The sequence below is a fragment of the Orcinus orca genome, chromosome 11 (assembly GCF_937001465.1).
Source record: "Orcinus orca chromosome 11, mOrcOrc1.1, whole genome shotgun sequence".
Taxonomy (NCBI): Eukaryota; Metazoa; Chordata; class Mammalia; order Artiodactyla; family Delphinidae; genus Orcinus; species Orcinus orca.
In genome coordinates, this window is record NC_064569.1 from 80,494,488 (window position 1) to 80,513,685 (window position 19,198).

Genomic DNA, 19,198 nt, shown 5'->3' on the forward strand with positions numbered 1-19,198 from the left:
CCCTCAAAATCCATATGTTGATGTCCTAATGCTCCATGGTGAGTATTTGGAAATGGGCCTTTGGGAGATAATTAGGATAAGATGGGGTCATGGGGGTGGGGCCCTCATGATGGGATTAGTGCCTTTATAAGGAGAGAAGCCAGAGAGCTTGGTGCTCCCTCACCCTCTGCAGACACACACCACAGAGGCTCATGTGAGCACACAGCAAGACAGCAGCCACCAACAAGCCAAGCCAGGAGAAAAGGGCCTTAGAATGAAACCTACCTTGCTGGCACCTTGATCTTGGACTTCCCAGGACCTCCAGAACTCTGAGAAATAAATTTGTTGTTTAAGCCACCCAGTATTTTGTTATGGCAGCCTAAGACAAACATGTAGATGTTGTCCTATAAAAGTAATCTAGTTTGGTAGTCCTCCCTTTTACCAATTTCTGTTTTGGTAATTCTTCCTTACAGCCCACTTTAACATTAAAGACAATGGGGGCTTTATGGCTGAAATTCAAGCTTTAAAGGCCTGGCTGAACTTGGAAATGAGCAAATTTTCTCAATTTTGCCAAATGAAAAAATCCCTTTAGCTATGGATGCTGAGAAGGCTGGGCTTTTGTTTCTATCCTAAGTGGAAGTGGGAAGGTGCTCACAGAATGATGCCAAGCACCAGCAGCTGTACAGTTTCCATTTTATTTTGTGTGTTTTTTTATAGGATATAAATAATGACAAAAATTACAAAATTTATAACTGGAAGCCCAAGCATATTTACATGTTTCCTTTTCAGCAAAGCTACTATTTACTTTGCTCCTATACAGTTTCTTTTTGGTACCATATTTTAGGGTTATTTTACTCTCAATTTACTACATACATATCAACAGTGAATAGGCAAAATATATACAAGGAACTGTTCAGTTCAAGTAATTTAATATTGTATTAAAATTCTCCAACACTGAACTAAAACCATATACATTTGTCAGTTTGAAATAAAATTTAGTTTTTAAAACTCACCAACTGATGAATGTAACTGATAATCTCAGGTTTAAAATAATATTGGTTAATTAAAAAAAATTAAGACAATCCCACAATTTATCAATATCGCTTATTATAATGAACTCCAAAATGATTCACAATATGATTGGTTAGAACAATATACGTTATTTTTTCTATAATGATATTGGTACTGTTTATATAATTTGATTCTACATAAATATACATTATGGTATCATACAAATACTCCACAGAGACATTAAAAAAATTAAAATACCTTAATGAAATGTAAGTAAATTTTATTTAATCAAAGAGTAAGCAAACATTTATTTATTTATTTTGTTTCAAGAAAAGAGTTTTATTACTTTGGAATCTCTATTTTTTTTTTTGTATTTGTGTTTTTCTAGAAAAGAAAATTTTTTTTTGCAATAGAATTTTATTAACACCTTTCTCAAACAAACAAGGTTTCCATGACAGAAATCTTGACAGCAGGAGCCCTAGATTTTTTGTTTAACATGTTTTTTTAAAACTGTGAAGTTAAAAAAAAAAATCAAAAATCTTTGCAGGCTTATGGCTGTGTCAGCACTTTCGGTAAGATGCCAGCCTGCTTGCCCAAATCTCCTGCTCTAGTGAGCGTCTCTGGTACCGTACTTTGCAACGCCCAAGCCAGTTCTCTTGGTAGTAGCAGTAGAAATTTAGTTATTTGAAATGAAAGCAAAACATCCCTCACAACTAACCTAGTTTTCTTATCAATGTGTTAGTGAAACATTCTTTTAATAAAAATATTTAATACAAGACACATTTTTCTGTGCATAATAAATTCTTCTGTTTTAAATCATTAAGTTTTTGAATCAATCCATAGATGTAAAGGTTTTCTTTATCTGACATAGTTGATTACATATAAAATCCACAAATATAGAAATTGGGAAATAGGATTTCCTGGCAATCGGGTACTTTTTGTCCTTTTGCATGAAACGATACTCAGTGAGATAATGATTTTACAGATGCTTTCTGGGGGTAGTTCTGTTCTCATTCTACCTTGAAAACTGCTGACAGTGAAAAATAAACCCAAGATTTTTATACTTTTAGGCAGTATTAGAGATCCCCTGTATTTTTTTCCTTAAGGTATTATCCCCAAATACAGCAAAGCAAGTGTTGGGGCAAAGTCACTAGAAATACCTTGGGTGGTAGCAGGGAGGGGAGTCGGGACAGTGAGCCACAAATCTCAACTCATTTCTCTCAGGGGTTACGACTGGAAAGTCTTGGTTGCACTTTCTGTCACTGGTGCAGAAAGAACGTCCCCAGGAATGGCCAGTGGCCTTTCGCCCGTGACAAGGCCACACAAACAGCAGTCTTCCTCCTGCGCCGGGTGGAAAGCCTGCTCCGGGACTGCTCGGCGTGCAAGGCACCGCGAGGACGGGAGGACGGTGAGTATCAGAAAATCGTGGTCTCATACTTGGTATTTATTCCCCTCTTGGTTTCTTGTCCCGGCTCCACAATCCACGGCAGATTGGCCAGAGTCTTTTGCTCAGATGGGTCGATCTGCTTTAAAACAGAAAGGCTGATGCCCGTTATACGGTACCTGCCTGGGGTTGCACGCATGCATCCTAACGCTGCCTGGAAAGCATCACTGTGCTCTGGCAGGACCTCAGGATGTTGGGGGCGTGAGAGTCCTCTGTTCGTTCTTCTGATACACATTTACTGCAAGGCACTGGGCGGGGGGGATGGTGAGTGAGACACAGCCCTTGCTCTTGAAGGCACACAGGTGGGGAGCAGACGTAGGAATACTTTACTGAGAAGTGAGATTTGAGGGGGAAGAGGGTGCTCTGTGGGCACCCAGGAAGGCCACTGACCCCGTGTCAGGAGCCAGGGGGGCTTCCTAGAGAAGGTGAACCAGGCTATGTCCTGCCTGCCTCTCAAGCCTCCAGTGGTTTCCATTACAGTCAGAATAAACCCAGAGTCCTCGAGGTGACCCACGGCGGCCCTGTCCGCCTGCCTTTCTACGCTCCAGCCACACCGGCCTCCCTGCTGCTCCCTGTACACCAAGCCCCAGCCCAGGCCCTCTATGCTCATCACCTCTCTGCCTGAATACTCTCCAGACATCTGCCTGCTTCATGCCCTAATGCGAATCAGGGTGCAGTTCAAACATCACCTCCTCACCAGTTTACCCCAAGCAAAATAGCACCTCAACTTTTCTGCTTTCCTCTGCTGTCTCTTCTTTATAATCCTTTTGCCACATACATCATGTTTATTTGTTCATCCTCCACTACAATGTATGCTTATGAAGGTGGGATTCTGTTCTGTTTACTCCTGTTTCCCTCAAACTCAGAAAAGCTCCCGGCAACCCACTAAACAGTAGGCACCCAATAAATATTTGTTGACTGGACATTATTTAAAAGTTAATTAAGGTAATGTCTAAACGGAGTGCTGGAGGAGAAGCAAGAGTTTCCTGGTAAAGGCAGGGGGGTGTGGAGCAGCATGTGCAAGGTCCCCGAGGTGAGGGAAAGAGGCCGGCTCAGGGCTTGCAGTCAGGTTGCCGAGGGCACCCGGCGGGGAGACAACTGAGGGTGAAGAGGTGAGTGGGCCCAGGTCAGGGTGAGCCTTGAACCAAACTGAGCTGTAAAACGTCAACACCATTTCAGCCCCTGCGTGTACAAGGTTAAACAGGCCCTTCTTTCTGGGTGAAGCTTGAGTTCTGAGCTCTCACGGGCGGCCTGGGGCAGTTCTCCACCAGATTGCTGCCTCTTTCTTTGGTGTTTCCATGTCTCCCCCGGCCCTGGCCACCTGCTCTGCTCAGGAAACCGGAGCAAGGGAGCTGTCCGAAGAGTGCAGGGGTCTGTGCCCGTTGGCCACGTGCAATTTGACTGTGTCTCCACAAGGCTGTGGGGAGGACTCTACATGTCTAATCATGGGCTGTTTCTCAAAAATAAACTACTGGAGCCAAGGGAAAGGGAACACAGACACCTATTGAGGGGGACAGGATCTTGGGGTAGTTAAAGGACAGCAGTATTATTCACTGTATGTTTCATATTTTTCAGTGAAGGCTTCTAAATGAGTATTCTGAGCTCTTACGGCACACACCCTTTGTGCTCATCTGGAAGAAATCTATGGGGACCAGACAAAGGTCAGATGGAGGTCCCTGCCACGAACAGATTTATCCAGCCCACACAGGAATGAATACAGTACTCTAAGAGCTAATTCCCCCAAATGTTCTGAAAATTCCTGGACATTTGACTTGCTTTTCTTGTGGGATAAGATAGACAGACAATAAATAAACAAGATAAGCCAGGAGAAGCCTGGGTGGTCCAGGAGAAGCCTCTCTGTGTAGCTGGGCCCTGGATGACAAGCCAGACTCAGCCGTGCAGAAACAAGGGGGAGACAAAGCCAGGTGGAGGGAACAGGGGGCACAGAGGCCTTAGGTGGGAGTGAGCTTTTTTTGTTTCCAGGAAGAAGAAGGCCTGAGTGTCAGAGAGGAGTGTGGTGGGAAATTGGGGCAGTGGTACCATGATCTGATCTGTGTTTTAAGAAGGTCACCCTGGTTGCCGGGCAGAGGAGGGGAGTTTTTAGATGTATGGGAGTATTTTGGAGATTACTGGTGGTGATGGCTTGGATGGGAAGAGTGACGGAGGAAATGGAGAGGAGTGGACGGGTCTGAGAGATGTTTTAGGGGCTGAACGGATGGAATCTGCTTGTGGGGTGGACACAGGTGAGAGGAAGACAGAAATCAAGGGTGTCTTCTAGATTTATGGCTTGAGCAACATGGTGAATCGTTATGCCATTTACTGAGCTGGGAGAGACAGAGAGAGAAGCAACTTTGCGGAGAGATCAAGAATTCTGTTCTGGACACACTAAGTTTCAGATGTGTGCTAAGCCTCGAAGGAGAAATGAGGGAGCAATTGAACCTGTAAGTCTGCCGTTCTGGGAGTGCTTCAGGATTCGGAGCCAGTGGGGCCGGGAGGGGCTGAGGTGGGGGGACTGGGGGTCAGAAGGAAAGTCAGAGGATGCTTGCAGTTACTGGTGATCAGTGATGTGGGGGTGAGCGTGGGAGTGAATGGTGAGGTGGGGGAAGAGGTCTGAGAGGTGAGCTGTCAAGGAGCAGAGGGGCCACACGCTGGGAGGATCATCCCCATGGATGTTGAATTTGCCAAGAATGGAGACAGGAGTAGAGGCCAAAGAGAAGAGCGTGAACAAGAAGCCACATGGTCACAAAGGGTGGTGCCTCTGCAAACATTAAAAACCCTACAATTCCCCACGACTCCAGGGACAGGGCTCGGTGGGGAGGAGGAGGAGTCACAGGCGGAAGGATACGTGGGCTGAGCGATGCCTCTGAGGCTGCCTGCTGCCCTGAGTCCCAGAGTTTCTAGGATGCCATACGGCAGCAGAAACCAGACGGGAGGCTTCCAGCTTCTGGGTATTGCTACCACCAGAGGAGGCTGCTTTGAAGTCATGAAAGTCTGTTAGGACAGGATGTGTGCAGAGCGTGTGGGAGGGAAGGGGGGAAATTTCTGGAGGGAGGCAGATGCCGGGGAGGAGGGGCAGTACCTTCTGAACAGTCCCCGCTCTGCAGGAAGCCTGCGCCTAGGCCTCCTTGTCAGGCCCGCGTACAGCCTGCACCTCCAGCCTCCTCTAGCTGGGTACCAGGGATGCCCTCCCCATGAGCCTCTGCTACCCTCTCTGCTGCCCAGCGGCTTGTGAGAGGCTTGCCCCCTAGAGGGATGGCAGCCGGGGCCTCAGGGATCCTTTTTCCCAAGATCGCCTGGACCTTGAGGAAAGACTCCCCCGGGAGGCCAGCAGCGCCCAGTCCCCTCACAGCCTGCTGCAAGGGACAAAAGAAGTGGAATTTTCTTGGGAGCCTCCAAGTTCAGGCAGATGGTCCCCAAGACTTTGCAGGAACTGGGCTGAGAGGAGGACAGACACATGCCAGGATGAGGCCAAGGGAAGGACAAGAAGGGCAGGCCCTGGATTCTCGCCAGCCCCAACGGCACCAAGGATCCCTCCCCTCCAGTTCAAGGTTTTCAGAACATCTGTCTTTTCTACTTACCACCGACTTGCGAATGCTGACTCGGGGCTTGGGGATGGGCTTGGAGGGCTTGTTTTCAAAGCTTTCTGGAAGTGTGGAGGAATGCCCCCCTTTCCTGGCTTGCAGCGCGAGCTGGTAAGCAACTTCAAATGCCTGTCCCAGCGTTAGGATGATCTCGTAGGCTAAATTCTGCAAGAGAAATGAGAAAGCATTTATGACAGCATCTTCCAGATCAGAACAGAGTGGCTGAGGAACACCGAGTGGGTGAACCGGCAAGGACCCTGAACTGCTCCACCTGATGTGGCAGAGAGCCAGGGGAAACTTGACAAACAGGACATTGGGTCCAATTTAGGGTCTGTACGAGGCATCAGTTACTGACGCGATGCACTTGCTTACAGCCACCTAAGGAGCCTGCGCCGGGACCCCGGAGCCCGCTCCATCTGGGGTGGCTGCTTTGCTCCCAGGTCTCGGAAGGGAAGGGGTCCCTCAGCCTGGGAGGAGGATCCCACACACTCCACAGGAGGTGTTCCTGAGAAGTTGGGGTCCTTTTACTTCCAACATCTGTGATTCAGTGAACATCTCTGAGACACAATCAAAATCTAATTTAGGCAGAGGGGAGAGGCATTAGTCATGCTGGTGTGGCGTCTCACACTCACAGCGAGCATGCAAACAGAGCCAATTATCCAGCTATTTCTTGAGGCGTTTGCTCTCCCTGTGGGTCCACTCCATATTTTATTATCAAATCAGCAAGAGACAGGAGATCCTGTCAGGCTCGAATGCCATGCCAAGCAGTGTCTGGGAGAGAAGTTCTTTCCTTCGGACCTTCAGTCACTCCCCTCAGGACGTCTGGCTTCTCGTCTCCAGATTCGTACTTCATTTCTGCCTTCTCTTCTGAGCACAGTCCCACCCTGTCTGCTCTCACTGAGAAAACAGGACATGGTCTGACCCCACAGAAGCAGGGTCTCGACAAGACCCTGAGGTCACAGCGCATCAAAGAGCTGGATGCCTGTGGGTCACAGAGAGCTTTCTTACAACCACTGCACCAGCTGAGAGCCGGCGTGGTCTGTCCCAAGTTTCCATGCTCACGAACGCCCCTAGAAAGTCTGTGTGGTTTTTTCCTCAAAACCGCAGAAATTGCTTTTGCTGATGTTGCACCCCTGCTCCCTCCGCCCCAGTCAAGCACACAGAACATCTTGATTCCCATGATTCTGCGGAGATGCGCTGAGGACCGTTCTCACTTGACGAAGATGGAGGGAGACGCGGCATGGCTGTCGGGGCTCGTGTGGAAGAGGCCCATGGATCTCCAGGCCGACCAGATTTCAGATCCACGCCGGACTGCCGGGGTTTAGGCCCAAGCCTGAGGGGAAACGCCTCTGAGCGGGAGAACTGGTCTGACAGAGGCTGCGTCTCCTCCTCTGAGCTACTTGTTAAGAAGCCGTGGCCCCTCAAGAAGACAGACGTGTGCTTACTGGAGACCCAGCCTTGCACGGCCTGCTGAGCACTTCCCGCAGGAGCTCGGGGCCCGAGGTTGCCTCCAAGCACGCGTCAGACTAGGAAATCAGTAATGCACCGACAAGTGACAGTGGGGGGCTGGCGGACAGCTCCGGCCGTGGCTGCACCAGGAGGGCTGAACCCTCAGTGCCTACGCCTGGCACTTGCGTCACCACCAGTGTTGCCCATTGCCTAGTGTGCAATGGGTCCCCTGGAAAGGGGGCCTGGGGCTTTGGGCTTTGGCTGTCCCCATGAAGTCCGGACCCTTGTCTTGTCCACAGGTGCTGTGGAGATAGTGGCTGTCTGTCTGTCAGGGACACGTAGCAGATAATTCATGCTCTGGGTGGGCAACTGGACTAAGGGAAAGATGGCAGATGCAGCAGTTCTGTAACATGTTGCTTTTTGATGCCAGAACAAAGGTGCTTAATAAGCGTGAATTCCTTTATCGTTAACCTAGAAACAAGTTCCTGAAAGTGAGATTTACTTAAAGTTCCAGTGTCTTCAAATGAAAGCTAAAGATGCTCATTTGAGCAGGTGAGATTTTCACAAGAGTTTGATGGGAAGGCTAAAGGTTTTTGGAAGCTTCTGGGTTAGAAGCTCTGCCCTCCTTTCATTGTAAAGAAGTTGCTGGTGTTAGGAAATTGCTGAGATAAGACGCAGAGACCAGACCAGACGGTGAGGTTTCCTGCCAAGCAGCTTTTCCTTAGTTTGGCTTGCATTCTTTCTCCATGACGTCTTGCTTTTCGTTTCATGTCGAATGCTGCATTTTAAGAGTTCTTTTGTGATCTGTAAAGAGTTGGAGATGGTTACCTTTCCTGCACTTTCTGTCACCTCTGTGTTGGAGGCTTCAATTCTGGATGCCAGTGACAGCCCACAAGGAGCAGCTGCTTGCTGATGGGGCTCTGCACGCGGAGTCCTGTGCAGCCAAAGTACCGGGGCCCTTGAGGGCACAGATCCTCATCAGATGGGACCTGAGGACACACGTTTGAATGGGAAGGCGGGTTCATTTCTCCAGCCTCTCCTTAGTAATATCCGCACTACATGAAATGGGAAGAGAGTACTGTGAGAGCAGAAGACACTATAGGAAAGGGCCAAAAATGTTACCGTAATCTGATCAGAGAGGCTTAGGTGACAAGCCCTTGCTTCCTCCTTTGAGCCAGGCTTGCTGACCCCAGAGATGCTGCCTGGCACTGAAGAGCCAGGGATGCTGCTCAGAAAGCCTGAAAGCCGGCTTAGTTTCTGCTTACAACATATCATTGTCTTCACAACTGTGGGAGGCCAGGGCCAGAGACTGCCTAGCACACGGTAGGCACACAATCACAATAGAGGCTTGTTTGCTGAGTGAATGAATGAATATCTAAAGGGCAAGCTGGAGTAATAACACTACTAGTTATCACTATAGGTAGTATGGCTACCATTAAGTGAGGACTTCGCAGATATTAGGCATTGTACCAAGCACTAGATTTATCTCCTTTAAGTCTTACCACATCTGTAGTAGAATGTACATCATCTGTAGTAGAATATCATTATCCTTATTTTATAGATGAGGAAATTGAGGCTCAGAGAGGTTAAGTAATTTATCTGACATCACAGAGCTAGAAAGTTACAGAGCAGTGGTATGAACCAATATTTGTGGCTCAAAAGTCTGTGTTCTTAACTCTGATTCAAAAAGATACATGCACCCCAATGTTCAAAGCAGCATGGAAGCAACCTAAATGCCCATCGACAGATGAATGGATAAAGAAGATGTGGTGTGTGTGTGTGTGTATAATGGAATATCAGTCATAAAAAAGAATGAAATAATTCCATTTGGAGAAACATGTATGGACCTAGAGATAATCATATTAAGTGAAGTAATTCAGAGAAAGACAAATATCATGATATCACTTACATGTGGAAACTTAAAAAAATGATACAAATGAACTTATTTATAAAACAGAAATAGACTCACAGATATAGAAAACTTAAGGTTACCAAAATGGGGCTTCCCTGGTGGCACAGTGGTTGAGAATCCTCTTGCCAGTGCAGGGGACATGGGTTTAAGCCGTGGTCTGGGAAGATCCCACATGCTGCAGAGCAACTAAGCCCGTGCGTCACAACTACTGAAGCCCATGCACCTAGAGCCCGTGTTCCGCAACAAGAGAAGCCACCGCAATGAGAAGCCTGTGCACCACAACGAAGAGTCGCCCCCGCTCACCACAACTAAAGAAAGCCCGCGCGCAGCAGCAAAGACCCAGCACAGCCAAAAATAAACAAATTAATTAATTTAAAAAAATTACCAAAGGGGAAGGGGGGAGGAATAAATTAGGAGTTTGAGATGAACAGATACACACTACTATAGATAAGATAGAAAAACAAGGTCCTACTATATAGCACAGGTCCTACTATATAGCACAGGGAACCTACTATATAGCACAGGGAACTATATTACAACATCTTGTAATAACCTATAATGGAAAAGAATCTGAAAAAGAACATTATATACGTGTGTGTGTGTGTATATATATATATATATATATATATAATATATATATATGCCGGTGCCTAAGTTGTTAACTTACTGACTAGAAGTAAATCTCTTAACTTCGTATCAACTCTGCCAATCCACTGTATCTTACATTAAACATTATACTCGAACCAAATATACATACACATACACACACACACACACACACACACACACACACACGAAACTGAATCACTGTGCTGAAATCCTGAAGCACTGCACATCAACTATACTTCGAAAGTCTCTGTTCTTACCCTCCCGTGTGGGTAGCTTGTCCCCAAGGTGGCAGCCATCACCATTCCCCTTGCCTCGTGCCATGCTGTGAGGGGGGCTGTTGAGAGGGCTAATTGCTCCTCTACCTCCTTGAATCTGGACTGGTTATACTGACTTTCTTAACTAACAGAATGTGCAGAAGTGACATGCTGGGACTTCTGAGGTTACACTGTGAGAGGTCTCTCAGCTTTCATGGAACATTCCCTCTGAGGGAAACCAGCCATGTATAAAAAGTCTGACCTCCCTGAGATCACCATGTTGTGAGTATGTCCAAGCTGGCCAGGGGAAGAGGCTGCCTGGAGAGAAACAGCAGTTGCAGCCACCCCAGCCCAGGCTCCAGATATGAAGCAAAGGAGTGATACTGGACATTCAAGGTCCAGGAGATGCCACACAGAGGACCAAGGCCCCAGACAGATGGCTCCAGTCAAGCCATCCCAGCATCTGCAGTCATCTGAGTTACCTAGTGGAGACCCCAGATGTTGTGGAGCAGAAGAGCAGAACTGCTGTGCTCTGCCCAAATTCCTGACTCTCAGAATCGTAAACGTGATAAAGTGCATGTTGTTTTACGGCACTAAGTTTTGGGGTGGTTTGCTAAGTAAGCAGTAATAGATAACTGGGATACCATGCAGTGCTAAGGAAGGCTGGCTGGACCCTCATTCAGGTGGTGGAAGAGGAACCATCAACCTGTGAGCTGGTCACAATTAGCAAACTGAATCCAACAAAACATAAAGATCATACACTATGACCAAGGTGGATTCATCCCAGGATCACGAGGATAGTTCAAGATACACAAATCAATCAATGTGATATACCACATCAACAAAAGAAAAGGTAAAAACCACATGGTCATCTCAATAGATGCAGAAAAAGCATTTGATAAAATTCAACATCCATTTATGATAAAAACTTACAAAAGTGGGTATAGAGGGAACATATCTCAACATAATAAAAGCTATTTATGACAAACCCATGGCCAGTATAATACTCAGTGGTGAAAATCTGAAAGCCTTCCTGCTAAAATCTGGAACAAGGATGCCCACTCTCACCACTTCTATTCAACATAGTATTGGAAGTCCTAGCCACAGCAATCAGACAAGAAAAAGAAATAAAACGTATCCAAATTGGTAGGGAAGAGGTAAAACTGTCCTTATATGCAGATGACATGATACTATATATAGAAAACCCTAAAAATTCCACACAGAAACTACTAGAACAGTAGCAGTACAAATTCAGCAAGGCAGCAGGATACAGGGTTAACATACAGAAATCGGTTGCATTTCTTTACCCTAACAGTGAGATGTCAGAAAGGGAATGTAAACAGTCCCTTAAAGTTGCATCAAAAAAGACTTAGGGAGCTTCCCTGGTGGCGCAGTGGTTGAGAGTCTGCCTGACAATGCAGGGCACACAGGTTCGTGCCCTGGTCCGGGAAGATCCCACATGCCACGGAGCGGCTGGGCCCGTGAGCCATGGCAGCTAAGCCTGCGCGTCCAGAGCCTGTGCTCCGCAACAGGAGAGGCCACAACAGTGAGAGGCCCACGTACCGCAAAAGAAAAAAAAAAAAAAAAAGACTTAGGAATAAACCTCACCAAGGAGGTGAAAGACTTATATGCTGAGAACTACAAAACATTAATAAACGAAATTGAAGATGATTCAAAGAAGTGGAAAGACATCCCATGCTCTTGGATTGGAAGAATTAATCTTGTTAAAATGGCCATACTGCCCAAAGCAATCTACAGATTTAATGTGATCCTTATCTAATTACCCATGACATTTTTCACAGAAATAGAACAAATAATCCTAAAATTTATATGGAACCATAAAAGACCCAGAATTGCCAAAACAGGAGGCATAACCCTCCCAACAATTCAGGCAATACTACAAAGCTACAGTAATCAAAACTGTGGTACTGGCATAAAAACAGACATATGGATCAATGAACAGAATAGAGAGCCCAGAAATAAACCCATACACCTACAGTCAATTAATCTTCAAGGAGGCAAGAATATACAATGGGGAAAAGACAGTATCTTCAGCAAGTAGTGTTGGGAAAGTTGGACAACAGCATGCAAATCAATGAGATTAGAACATACCCTCACATTATACACAAAGACTTAAATATAAGACATGACACCGTAAAACTCCTAGAAGAGAACACAGGCAAAACATTCTCTGACATAAATTGTACCAATGTTTTCTTAGGTCAGTCTCCCAAGGCAATAGAAATAAAAGCAAAGATAAACAAATGGGACCCAATCAAACTTATAAGGTTTTGCACAGCAAAGGAAACCATAAACAAAACAAAAAGATAACCTACAGACTGGGAGAAAATATTTGCAAATGATGTGACCAATAAGGGCTTAATTTCCAAAATATACAAACTTCTCATACAGCTCAATAACAAAAAAACAAACAACTCAATTGAAAAGTGGGCGGAACACCTAAATAGACATTTCTCCAAAGACAACATACAGGTGGCCAATAGGCACGTGAAAAGATGCTCAAAATCACTAATTATTAAAGAAATGCAAATCAAAACTACAATGAGGTACCACCTGACAGAGGTCAGAATGGTCATCATTAAAAAGTCTACAAATAACAATGCTGGAGAGGGTGTGGAGAAAAGGGAACCCTCCTACACTGTTGGTGGGAACGTAAATTGGTACAGCCACTATGGAGAACAGTATGGAGGTTCCTTAAAAAACTAAAAACAGAGCTACCATATGATCCAGCAGTCCCACTCCTGGGCATATATACGGACAAAACTATAATTCAAAAAGATACATGCACCCCAATGTTCACAGCAGCACTATTCACAATAGCCAAGACATGGAAACACCCTAAATGTCCATTGACAGATGAATGGATAAAGATGTGGTACATATATACAATGGAATACTACTCAGCCATAAAAAGCAATGAAATAATGCCATTTGTAGAAACATGGATGAACCTAGAGATCATACTAACTGAAGTCAGAAAGAGAAAGATACCATATGGTATCACTTAAATGTGGAATCTAAAATATGACACAAATGAACCTATCTATGAAACAGAATCACAGACATAGAGAACAGACTGGTGGTTGCCAAGGGGGAAGGGGTTGGGGGAGGGATGGAATGGGAGGTCACAGTTAGCAGATATAAACTTTAATATACAGAATGGATAAACAACAAGGTCCTACTGTATAGCACAGAGAACTATATTCAATATTTTATGATAGGGACTTCCCTGGTGGTCCAGTGGGTAAGACTCCACGCTCTCAATGCAGGGGGCCCGGGTTCGATCCCTGGTCAGGGAATGAGATCCCGCATGCATGCCACAATTAAGGAGCCTGCCTACCGCAACTAAGACCTGGTGCAACCAAATAAATAAATAATATTAAAAAAAAAAGAAGCCCACGTGCTGCAACAAAGGTCCTGCATGCTGCAACTAAGACCCAGCGCAGCCTAAATAAATAAATAAATAAATATTAAAAAAATATCCTATGATAAACCATGAGGGAAAAAAATATAAAAAAAGAATGTGTGTATATATATATATATATATGTATTACTGAATCACTTTGTTGTATAGTAGTAGTTAACACATTGTAAATCAATTATACTTCAATTAAAAAAACCCTAAAAATAGAGTTGCCACATGATATGATCCAGCAACCCCACTCCTGGGCATATATCCAGACAAAACTATAATTTGAAAAGATATATGCACCCCTATGTTCATAGCAGCACTATTCACAATAGCCAAGACATGGAAACAACCTAAATGTCCATTGACAGATGAATGGATAAAGAAGATGTGATATATATACATCAACACAATGGAATATTACTCAGCCATAAAAAAGAATGTAATAATGCCATTTGCAGCAATATGTATGGACCTAGAGATTATCATACTAAGTGAAGTAAGAAAGAGAAAAATACCATATATCATTTATATGTGGAATCTGTGAAACAGAAATAGACTCACAGACAGAGAACAGACTTGTGGTTGCCAAGGGGGAGGGGGTGGGGGAGGGAAGGATTGGGAGTTTGGGTTTAGCAGATGCAAACTATTACATAGAGAATGGATAAACAAGGTCCTACTGTATAGCACAGGGAACTATATTCAATATCCTGTGATCAACCATAATGGAAAAAAATATGAAAAAGAATATATATATATGTATAACTGAATCACTTTGCTGTACAGCAGAAATTAATACAACATTGTAAATCAACTATACTTCAATAAAATGATAGACAACAACAGCAACAGTACATAGTCACAGGAGGTCGGAGCCTCCACTCCCAGCCCCGACCTCGGGGAAGGTGGCTGATGCCTGTGACCCATTTTGGTCACAGCATCACGGTAAGCACTAAGGAGTCCTTTCACATGCTAGCCCAAACCACAGAGCTGGAATGTCCTTTCAAGTTGGCATGACCACACTCTCATCTCTGGTTGCTACCTTGCTCGGGCATAAATCCAAACTAATTTAGCTTCATGTTCACTACCTCTCATCCCTCAAATGCTGTAACCTGGTTGTCTCTGACCCTGGCTCCTTCTGCCCCTCCTAGCTTGTTGGAAAATACCTGCCTTGGCCTTTCCAGCATGAGTCTCTTTTTGGGACCACACTTATTATGGCAATTGACATTATTTTCTACCTTACACAGACCACCAATGAAAGAAGGACGCCTGTGTGCATGTGTCCTCAGGGCTGGTGTGGGGGGCAGTTACTGGGAAGAGTATGCTCTGAGCCTCAGTTATTTTATTTATTTATTTATTTTTGCGGTACGCGGGCCTCTCACTGTTGTGGCCTCTCCCGCCGCAGAGCACAGGCTCCGGAAGCACAGGCTCAGCGGCCATGGCTCACGGGCCCAGCCGCTCCGCGGCATGTGGGATCTTCCCGGACTGGGGCACAAACCCGTGTCCCCTGCATCGGCAGGCGGACTCTCAACCACTGTGCCACCAGGGAAGCCCCTCAGTTATTTTTTGTTTGTTTTAAAATGGGGATAATAACACATGCAGGTGGATTATTGTGAGAATCATTCATAATAACATTTACCCTAATGACAATACCAGCCAACATTTATTATTTACTGTTTGCCATGTTGCACATGGACTATCTCATTTAATCCTAACAGAAACCCTGTGGGAGTTATCATATTAAACAGCTGTGGGGCCATTATCATCCTTGTTTTGCATGTGAGAGAATTAAGCTCAGGAAGGTTAAATAACTTGTTCATGAGGCCAGAACCTGGCTGAGCTGGGATGTGTGTGAATCCAGGTGTTCTGAGAGGCTGTGCTCTTGATCACTGTACCTTAGAATTATACTTAAGATAAAAAGACTCAACACCACTAATTATTAGAGAAATGCAAATCAAAACTATAATGAGGTATCACCTCATGCCGGTCAGAATGGCCATTATCAAAAAAAATCTAGAAACAATAAATGCTGGAAAGGGTGTGGTGAAAAGGGAACCCTCCTGCACTGTTGGTGGGAATGTAAATTGATACAACCACTATGGAAAACAGTATGGAGGTTCCTTACAAAACTAAAAATAGAACTACCATATGACCCAGCAATCCCACTACTGGGCATATACCCTGAGAAAACCATAATTGAAGAAGAGTCATGTACGACAATGTTAATCACAGCACTATTTACGATAGCCAGGACATAGAACCAACCTAAGTGTCCATCAACAGATGAATGGATAAAGAAGATGTGGCACATACATACAATGGAATATCACTCAGCCATAAAGAGAAACGAAATTGAGTTATTTGTAGTGAGGTGGATGAACCTAAAGTCTGTCACACAGAGTGAAGTAAGTCAGAAAGAGAAAAGCAAATATCGTATGCTAAAGCATATATATGTAACCTAAAAAAAAAAAAACCAAAAAAAGGTACTGATGAACTTAGTTGCAGGGCAGGAATAAAGATGTAGACATAGAGAATGGACTTGAGGACACAGGGTGGGAGGGGGAAGCTGTGGTGAAGTGAGAGTAGCATTGACATATATACACTACTGAATGTAAAATAGTTATCTAGTAGGAAGCAGCAGCATAGTACAGGGAGATCAGCTCGGTGCTTTGCGATGACCTAGAGGGGTGGGATAGGGAGGATGGGAGGGAGGTTTCAAGAGGGAGGGCATATGGGGGCATATGGCTGATTCACTTTGTTATACAACAGAAACTAGCCCAGTATTGTGAAGCAATTATACTCCAATAAAGATCTATTAAAAATAAATGATAAAAAAAAGACTTCGGCAGACCTAAATAGACATTTCTCTAAAGAATACATACAGATGGGCAGTAGGCACGTGAAAAGATGCTCAACATCACTAATTATTAGAGAAATGCAAATCAAAACTACTGTGAGGTTACCACCTCAAACTGGTCAGAATTGCTATCATTAAAAGTCTACAAAGAATAAATGCTGCAGAGGGTGTGGGGAAAAGGGAACCCTCCTACACCGTTGGTGAGAATGTAAATTGGTGTAGCCACTATGGAAAACAGTATGGAGGTTCCTTAAAAAACTAAAAACAGTTACTATGTGATCCAGCAATCTCACTGCTGGGCATATATCTGGAGAAAACTCGAATTTGAAAAGATACATGCACCCCAATGTTCATAGCAGCACTATTTACAATGGCCAAGACATGGAAGCAACCTAAATGTCCATCAGTAGATGGAAGGATAAAGAAAATGTGGTGTTTATATATACAATGGAGTACTACTCAGCCATAAAAAGAATGAAATAATTCCATCTGCAGCAACATGGATGGACCCAGAGCTTATCATACTATGTGAAGTCAGAGAAAGACAAATACCATATGATATCACTTATATGTGGAATATAAAATATGATGCAAATGAACTTACTTACAAAACAGAAACAGACTCACAAAGAAAACAAACTTATGGTCACCAAAAGGGGAAGGAGGGGGAGGGATAAATTAGGAATTTGGGATTAACAGATACACACTACTATATATAAAACAGATAAACAACAAGGACCTACTGTATAGCACAGGGAACTATACTGAATATCTTGTAATAAACTATAATGAAAAAAATATGTATAACTGAATTGCTTTGCTGTACACCAGAAACACAACATTTAAATCAACTATACTTCAATAAAAAAATAAATAGACTTCTGCAAACTGCTAAAAAAACAAACAAAAACAAAAACAACAACTTAAAAACATTAAATACAGAAGCTCCTGGGTGGTGGATGCATCTTGGCTGCAGTGAGGGTCTCATGCCTGGACCAGTCTCCAGGCAGAGGGTGTTATGATTTGACGTGAACCCTGAACCCTTAGCACAGGGATTCTCAGCTGGTGGCCCTGCCCCTCCCATGATGAGGGGTGATGTGAGGGAGGAAAGGCAACACTCCCTCTCCAATGGAGGCTCTTTAGGGTGGAGGCAGGGAATCCCAATTCAATGGGGGCACATTACAATCTCCAAAGCCCTTCCCTTCTCCCCCTGGGATTTTGATCTGTGGATTAAGAATTGCTACATTAGAGGTATTTGCAGGACCATCATATTTTAAGGACAGATTCTGAATGTAATCCAGGGATGCAAACTTGTTTTTCTATGCAAACTAGATCGATCTGTAGGCCAGCCTGTATTTACTGTGAGCTTCTTAAGGCAGTCAGGACTGGCAGTTGAACATCAATCACCACGGATATTTACTGAGCTACTTCCTTGTGTCAGGGGCTGAGTCCCTGGTGCCTGGCTTCTAACACGTGTCCAGGAAGTGCTCCCTGAATGATGTCAGGGAGAGGGGGCTCATGATGAGACAAAGAGGTGTACCCCATTGTTCTCCTGCATCCTAGTCACCGAGGCTGTACCCAGCACACTCATCATTTTGGTGTTAGAATAACTGAAGCATAGGCTTTAGGCAATCTGTCCCCTAGGGAAAACTCTGGGCACCCAGGTAATTAATTTATATTAATTGGCTCATCACTAGGATTTTTCTGTGTTGGAAACTCCTGGTTTGAAAATCTCTTGGGCTCAAGGGTTCAATGGCATATTTGCAAGAACATTCATCGTAGTTTAAAATTTTCCCCCAATAGGGAACTGATTAAGTATACTACATAGATCTACACAGTGAGATGCCAGGCAGCCATTTAAAATGAAAATGGAGGCATTTAAAAAACTGGTTACAAGACTCAGTAAAAATTATGTATACGTACATAGATGGTATCTGTCTATGTGCATAGAAAACAGTATATATCAAAACGTTACTAGTGGTTATCACTAAGTGTTAAGATCGTGGACAAATTTTCTCTTCTTTATACTTCTTTGTATGTTTTGAACTTTATTCAAATGACGAATAATTTTACAATCATAAAAAATAATAAGCTTTTGCATTTTGAGCATTAAAAATAAGAGGAAATCTTCTAGCTCAAAATAATCTTATTCTTTATCCATCACCTGCCTTTTCCTTCTTTGGCAGAGAGGGTTTGGAACTGTTTTCCAGGCAAAATCCAGGCCCTGTTTTCTGGTGTTTCCATGGCTCACCCCCAGGTACTAGTGGGGCTGGCCATCCATTTGGTCAGTTTTTGTATTGGATGTCAATTCCAGCATCTGCTCAGCTGAATTTTAGAATACTCAGTTCTTCCTTTAACCTGGAAACCCAATGCCTCTACTCCAAGTCCAGAGCAAAGAGTTGACTCTTCTGTCCAATTTCTATCAGACCCAGCAGAAAATGTTCTATGTGGACATTAGCTTATGGACATGCAGTCAGTCCAGTTTTGTAGCCGTGCTAGGTTTGATCCCTGCACCAAATCGGACCACCTGTCAATGTGAACCACATTCTACTTCCTCTCATACAGATGATAACGCAGTGGTAGCAGCAGCTACTACATGACATTGTTAACTACACCCCAGAGACCAGCTAAGGGCCTGACGTGGATTATCTAACCCTCACAACCACCTTGTA

The 19,198-nt window shown here is 44.3% G+C and overlaps 1 protein-coding gene across 20 annotated transcripts in view; it reads right to left on the reverse strand.

Moving 5' to 3' along the window:
* Positions 1-658: 658 nt before the first annotated feature.
* ANKS1B (ankyrin repeat and sterile alpha motif domain containing 1B) overlaps positions 659-19,198 on the reverse strand; it is a 1,164,750-nt gene continuing 1,146,210 nt past the window's right edge. For 14 of the 20 annotated variants that reach the window (XM_033427668.2, XM_004269493.4, XM_049694297.1 and 11 more), the window contains 2 exons: positions 6,013-6,180; positions 659-2,516 (listed from right to left, as the gene is read on the reverse strand). In XM_033427668.2, the coding sequence (XP_033283559.1) occupies positions 2,406-2,516; positions 6,013-6,180 (279 nt within the window). In that variant the 3' untranslated portion in view covers positions 659-2,405. Of the gene's footprint in view, positions 2,533-6,012; positions 6,181-19,198 lie in introns of all 20 variants that reach the window. The other 6 variants (XM_033427671.2, XM_033427675.2, XM_033427670.2 and 3 more) reach the window with 2 other exon arrangements.